At 39.0% G+C, this 6,913-nt stretch overlaps 1 protein-coding gene across 2 annotated transcripts; it reads left to right on the forward strand.

Moving 5' to 3' along the window:
• Nucleotides 1-2,416: 2,416 nt before the first annotated feature.
• On the forward strand, nt 2,417-6,163 carry CCL20 (C-C motif chemokine ligand 20). 2 transcript variants are annotated; one of them, XM_017885477.1, is made up of 4 exons: nt 2,417-2,563; nt 4,041-4,155; nt 4,908-4,985; nt 5,658-6,163. In XM_017885477.1, the coding sequence occupies exons 1-4, from the start codon at nt 2,488-2,490 to the stop codon at nt 5,677-5,679; spliced, it is 291 nt and encodes a 96-aa protein (XP_017740966.1). In that variant the 5' UTR covers nt 2,417-2,487; the 3' UTR covers nt 5,680-6,163. The 2 variants fall into 2 exon arrangements, with proteins under 2 accessions (XP_017740966.1, XP_017740967.1); XM_017885478.1 differs by having other exon boundaries at nt 4,044-4,155.
• The last annotated feature ends 750 nt before the right edge of the window (nt 6,164-6,913 follow it).

The raw sequence follows: 6,913 nt of genomic DNA on the forward strand, positions 1-6,913 counted from the left end.
AATAAAACGTATTTTAGTAAACAAATGTTTTATTTGCTAACAGGTTGAATTCCTCAATAATTATAAAGGAATCATTTTCTTTTTTCTTTTTTTGAGATGAGTCTCGCTCTGCCGCCCAGGCTGGAGTGAGTGGCGCGATCTCTACTCACTGCAAGCTCCGCCTCCCGGGTTCCCGCCATTCTCCTGCCTCAGCCTCCCGAGTAGCTGGGACTACAGGCGCCCGCCACCATGCCTGGTTATTTTTTTGTATTTTCAGTAGAGACGGGGTTTCACCTTATTAGCCAGGATGATCTCGATCTCCTGACCTGTGATCCTCCCGCCTCGGCCTCCCAAAGTGCTGGGATTACAGGCGTGAGCCACCGCGCCCATCCCAAATTTTCTATTTTCTTCTTTAATCAGGGTCAATTATTTGTGTCTTTCATCTCTGTTCATATCAGCTGTGATGTGGTCATAGATGACTTTTATCAGGTTGAGAAAGTTCTCAACTATTCCTAGTTAGTTGAGTGTTTTTGTCATTAGAAGGCATGTGCCACCATACCCAGCTCATTTTGGTATTTTTCGTAGAAACAGGGTTTCTCTATGTTGGCCAGTCTGGTCTCGAACTCCTGACCTCGGGCAATCCACCCACCTCAGCCTCCCAAAATACGAGGATTACAGGCACGAGCCACCACTCCCGGCCAGACACATTGGTTATTTAGGAATATATGGTTTCCTTTCTGTCTGTTACTGATTCCTAATTTAATTCCATTGTGGTTTGAATGTATACTTTATGTGATTTCAGTCGTTTTACATTTATCGAGACTTGTTCCATAACCTACCATATGCTTTATCCTAGAGAACGCTCCATGTGCAACTATTCTGTTGATGTTGGATGGAGTAGTCCTTAGATGCCTGCTAAGTCTATTTGGCTTATAGTGTTGTTCAAGTCTTCTATTTTCTTGTGGCTCTTCTGCCTAAATTTTATTATTTAGTGAAAATGTGGTATCAAAGCTGTCAATTTTTTTATTGTTAAATTTCCCATTCTGCCGGGCATGGTGGCTCACGCCTGTAATGAGGTCAGGAGTTCAGCCTGGCCAACATGGTGAAACCCTGTGTCTACCAAATACAAAAATTATCTGGGCGTGGTGGCGCGTGACTGTAGTCCCAGCTACTCAGGAGGCTGAGGCAGGAGAATCGCTTGAACCTGGGAGGCGGAGGTTGTAGTGAGCCGAGAATGGTGCCACTGCGCTCCAGCCTGGGCAACAAGAGCAAAATTCTGTCTCAAATAAAATAAAATAAAGTTTCCTATTCTTCCCTTCAATTCTGTCAGTTTTTACTTTCTGTAGTTTGGGGTGCTACTGTTAGGTATATGTATGGTTATAGGTTTTATATCTTCCCAGTGGGTTAATTTTGTGTCACCATGAAAGTCCCTCTTTATTTCTAGTAACATTAAAAAAAATCTATTTTGTCTGATATAGGCATCATCAACTCCAGTTCTCTTTTGTTTACTGTTTGGTACATCTTTCTTTATCCTTTTACTTTCAACCTATTTGGGTCTAGTGGAGAACTCTTCTACTGCCTTAGGTGAGGGAGTCATGTTACATTATCATCATTAGTACCATTATTTGACATTTGTTTTGCTGACTAGCTACTGCTGGTAGGTTTTTCTTCAACCATTGTGAGGCTCTATATTGAGTTTTATTAGTACATCATCATGAAGAGCTAAAGGCAGGTAAGGATTATTTCCTGAACTGCAATATTGATTAAAGTCATGTGAATGTAGTGAATGTATAAGATTCTTAGAAGAGTTGACATTAAATCAAGGTGAAGATGAGGTTTCAGCCTTACTTAAAGACTGACATTTTCTGCTCTAACTGCGGACAGTACCGTAGCACTGTTATAGTATCTGCTCTGAATGTTAGTCTAGCAATTCAGGGTCTTCTTCATGACAGCTGAACATGAACCATGCGATGGTATATGCATACCAGAGTATGCCTGGCATCCCACCTCCTCCTCCTCCCCCTCCTCCTTGACTGGCTCTGGAAAGCAAGTAGGGTGTAACAATAGGAGTGCTGGAATGTTCCTGTGTGGGGCTGACCTTTGTATCGCTGTTATTCCTCTACTTTCAGATGCAAAAATGATTAAGTTAAAACTGGATGAAAGTCTTTTCTGGGCCACAAGGCTGAGCTGCTTTTGCTCTTTGCAAATCCAAATAATTTAACAGGATTTCTCCCTTTCTCAAATTCCTGTCCCCTACCCTGACCTTTGCATCTTCCCAATATGAGGAAAAAGAAGGAAGTTTTCCTTGTGGGGTTTTTTTTTTTTTATGATGACATGATGGGGCTGGTTGATCAATGGGGAAAACCCCATGTGACAACACACCTTCTGTGTACATTCCCAATATTTGCTATAAATAGAGCCATCCCAGGCTGCTGTCAGAACACAACAGCACTCCCAAAGCACTGGGTACCCAGCACTGAGCAGATCTGTTTTTTGAGCTAAAAAACGATGTGCTGTAGCAAGAGTTTGCTCCTGGCTGCTTTGATGTCAGTGCTGCTACTCCACCTCTGCAGCAAATCAGAAGGTAAGTGTCGCTCTTTCTGCCAGCACAGGAGAAAGACTATTTTCATTTTCCTTTAAGCCTTGAGCTCAACTGGGGGTCCCTAAGGGGTGGAAAACTGTTTGAAAGTATACAAGAGGGAGTGATGGAAGTTTTCAGCCCATTGTGGAGTGGAGGAGAGAAGAGTTAACTGCTGTGGATCAGGCTTTCCTCTTTGCTGTCAGTCTCAGCAGATTTGGGGAGTGGTGGGCTCTTAGAGACCCCTAAACTTCAGGACAAAGCCAAAGTGCTGTTTCTGGGAGTGATACAAAGTGTGTAATGTTACCAGTAGATGGGGCCGTTTTGAAATGTAGAGAATACTCCCACATTCCCAACTTTCTTACCTCCCAACTTAATAGTTTTGGTAAAGTTCAAAACTCATCCTTAAGGAGTAGATTATAATACCTGTCATCAACATCTCCACAAGGCCCGGGGGACTTTGCTTGCCAACTTTGAAATAACATTAATCCCTTACCTGACAGCATGTTGTTATCTGACTCGGGGAATGTCCAAGTATTGCTTTGTTGCTCAATAGTCACACATCACTTTTAGCAACAGGTGCATTCCTGAAAATGCACATCGAATTTTTTTTTTTTTTTTTTTTTTTTTTTTTTTTTTTTAGGCAGGATCTCACTTCATCACCCAGGCTGGAGTGCAGTGGCATGATTACTGCTCACTGCAGCCTCAACCTCCTGGAGTCAAGTGAACCTCCGGTCTCAGCCTCTTGAATAACAGGGACCACGGCCGTGTGCCACACACCTGGCTAATTTTTTTACATTATTTTGTAGAGACAGGGTTTCACTATGTTGCCCAGGCTGGTCTCGAACTCCTGGAGGCAAGCAGTCCTTCCTCCTTGGCTTCCGAAAGTGCTGGGATTACAGGCATGAGCCACCATGCCCAACCACGTGTTGAACTTTTATGAACAAAATTAAACATTCCTATTAGCTAACATGACAATTTCAAAGCGTTTTCACTCCTATAAATCATATTTCCCTTTGTAGCTCTATTTCTCAAGACTTAGTAGCCAGATAATAAATTAAGATCTGCCAATTTATTCATTTTCTGCTTTTGGAAGTTTACCTACATAAGGGTTCCTTCAAGCAGTAGGGAAGGGGGTGCTCATATTCTTGAATGATTATAGTGAATTGAAATGAAATATTGTCATTTTGTGTTTCTTACTAAAGATATCCCACTTACGAGAAGTCGTGTGTTTCTCAATTGTATTATCGAACCAAAACTTCTCAGCACACGAACTGTTGTTTCAAAGAACTGTAAACTGTGTTAAATTGGTTCTCGACGACCTTACAAAAGTTTCGAAGACATTGAAACTCTTCCACTAAGTGGTTTATTCATCATATACATGAGATTCACTAGATTTTTCACAACTTAAGGTAGTTTTATAATACCAGTCACAGGATAAGTTTGTTCATGTGGACCCAATACCTTTCACTTTTTTTTTTAGCAGCAAGCAACTTTGACTGCTGTCTTCGATATACAGACCGTATCCTTCATCCTAAATTTATTATGGGCTTCACACAGCAGCTGGCCAATGAAACCTGCGACATCAATGCTGTCATGTAAGTTATGAATTGATTTTAATTCAATTGTATCAGGAATACTTAGAAACTTCAGTTTTAAAATGTTTGCCTTTTAGAGTTTCATTCAGAAATTCCTGATGTTTTGAACATGGGATCTTATCTTAAAAAGAAAGAAATGATGTGGCAAAGATAGCTTTGTCTTAGTACATATCTACTTCAAAGTTCACTTTAAACAGGACTGGAATAAGGCAAAAACTTGCTTTTTAAAAAATTGTTTGGTCAAAAGGAACTAGTATAGGGCAAAAATCACTTTCTAAGGCTATTAAAGTGATATGTTAGGAAAATATGGAAGATACATATTTTGACTTGAGCATCTTCTACCAGAAAATGTTTGAGACCAAAAGTAAAATCTCAGACTAATTATACTATCACATACAATTTTCTTGATTTATATAGGATATTATATTTTGGAATTATAGAAGTTGTTGATCACATACATACATATTCTATGTAACCACCAATAGCAAAATTATATGACAATTCTGGGAGTTTATCTCTTCTGCCATCGTACTATTATTTGTTACATTGCAGAGAAAGGGAGAATCACTTTCATTTTGCAGCAATCTTCATCAGAAGCATTTTTTTTGTTTGTTTTTTTGGCATTTTATTTTACCTCGTCAACTGAAGTGTTTAGTGTGTAATGAACTGGAATATAAAATCTCCATTGTACGTTCTATGAAAAACCCATTTAAAAGCTCATTCAACACAAATCAAATTTTCTGATTTTTCAGCTTTCACACAAGGAAAGGGTTGTCTGTGTGCGCAAATCCAAAGCAGACCTGGGTGAAATTTATTGTACGACACCTCAGGTATGTTACACTGACATTTAGCCTCTGCAAAGTTTGAGGAAAGAGGAGTATTCAAAGGGGTGGGCCGTAGGTTTCTGAGATTCTTCAGTCTAACTATTGTGGAATTTTAAAGGGAAAATTTGAGTTGGACCACAAAACAAAGAATGCATTTTCCACTTCCAGATCATCGTCGTTATTATTATTTTAGTTTATTGATTTCTTAAAAGATGTATTAGATTTCTCTATGCATTTGATAGTTACTAGCTGCCTGATTCTTGTTGCAAAGATGCCTCCTATTTATATAATGTAAAGGCAATCCAGCATTTGGTTGTTTGTTAAAAACTGAAAAATAAACATTAGTTAAACAGAGATCAATGGTTCTGATTTACACTGACAATAATAGACAGTAATACTTTATCAAGGGACGGAAGGCACCTAACACCAGTGTGCCATAGCCACTGAACTTGGAGACACAAGAAATGTGTACATACCCTGTTTCTGTCATTAATGAGCTGAGTTAGGTTGGGCAAGGGCCATCCTCTCTAAACCTCAATTTCCTCATCTGAACTCCGAGCTGCTTGACACACTGAGTTGAGATTAAGGGCAAATGAAGCAACCTTTAGGTACCAAAGTCATTCCTCCCATGCAGTCACCTTGTCATTACTTACACTTTTCTTCTTTTTCATTTTACAGCAAAAAAATCAACAAGATGTAGAAACTGTGGCTTTTCTGGAATGGAATTGGACTTAGCCCAAGAACAGAAAGAACCTTGCTGGGGCTGGAGGTTTCACTTGCACATGATGGAGGCTTTAGTGCTTATCTAATTTGCACCTCATTGGGACTTGTCCAATTAATGAAGTTGATTCATATTGCATCATAGTTTGCTTTGTTTAAGCATCACATTCAAGTTAAACTGTATTTTATGTTATTTATAACTGTAGGTTTTCTGTGTTTGGCTATTTAATACTAATTTTCCATAAGCTATTTTGGTTTAGTGCAAAGTATAAAATTATGTTTGGGGGGGAATAAGATTATATGGACTTTCTTGCTAGCAACAAGCTATTTTTTTAAAAAAACTATTTAACATTCTTTTGTTTATATTGTTCTGTCTCCTAAATTGTTGTAATTACATCATAAAATAAGAAAAATGTTCATAAGACAAATATTGAAAATAAAGAAAGAAACAAAAAGTTATTTTGCTGATTGAGTTATATATCATTTTTATGATGTGTATTGAAACCATTTCCAGGCACAGAAAATATAAGAATTGTCTGAGAAATTACATTCGCCACTTACTTCTAGTTGTTCCCTTGACCTCGGCCCCTCATGGCCCTGGATTTGATTTTACATTAATTATAATGGAACAGTTTGTTCTATTTTTTTCTTTAATTCCAAGTCATCCAGACTAAAAGTTGAAAAAGATCCTATATCTGAAATTCATAACCCAATGTTTGTTGATTTTAAAAAAAACTGTTTAAAATAAGAAACCATGCCCACACACCTTTTGACTACAGGGACACAACAACCATTTAGAATATACCTTCAGGGATCACTTCTTCCATCCTTCCGTCACCAGCCAGGATCTCAGCATATGAACATTTCTCCCTTTAAAAGTCCTCCCGAGTCATCTTTAAGCAGTTTCTGAAAGGAAAGTGACTATTCAGAGAGTTCTTAGTGACTGCCTTGCTCACCAGAGGGGAGCCCCCAAACGTGTGAAACCTGGTAAAAGCCCAGAAACACGATGAAAAGACTCCGAACCAGTAGTTAACTATGGTACATTCATGCACCAAGGTTCACAGAGTGCCTCAGATTCCAAAGAACACACGGGGTCACTGGAGGCAGGCACACTGATGATATCATGCAAAATCAAGACACAGAAATCCATAAAATAGGGCAGTGGTGGGTCATTTGACGTGGAGCCAAAAAAGAGTAAGTGGCTCAATTGTCCC

Source organism: Rhinopithecus bieti, unplaced genomic scaffold (genome assembly GCF_001698545.2).
Source record: "Rhinopithecus bieti isolate Rb0 unplaced genomic scaffold, ASM169854v2 scaffold_15282, whole genome shotgun sequence".
Classification (NCBI taxonomy): domain Eukaryota; kingdom Metazoa; phylum Chordata; class Mammalia; order Primates; family Cercopithecidae; genus Rhinopithecus; species Rhinopithecus bieti.

Excerpts from the sequence above, each read along its gene's own strand:
- CCL20 (XM_017885477.1), top strand. The coding sequence starts at position 2,488 with ATGTGCTGTAGCAAGAGTTTGCTCCTGGCTGCTTTGATGTCAGTGCTG. Across the intron at positions 2,564-4,040 it reads CCTCTGCAGCAAATCAGAAG|CAGCAAGCAACTTTGACTGC; the intron begins GTAAGTGTCGCT and ends TTTTTTTTTTAG. Across the intron at positions 4,156-4,907 it reads TGCGACATCAATGCTGTCAT|CTTTCACACAAGGAAAGGGT; the intron begins GTAAGTTATGAA and ends CTGATTTTTCAG.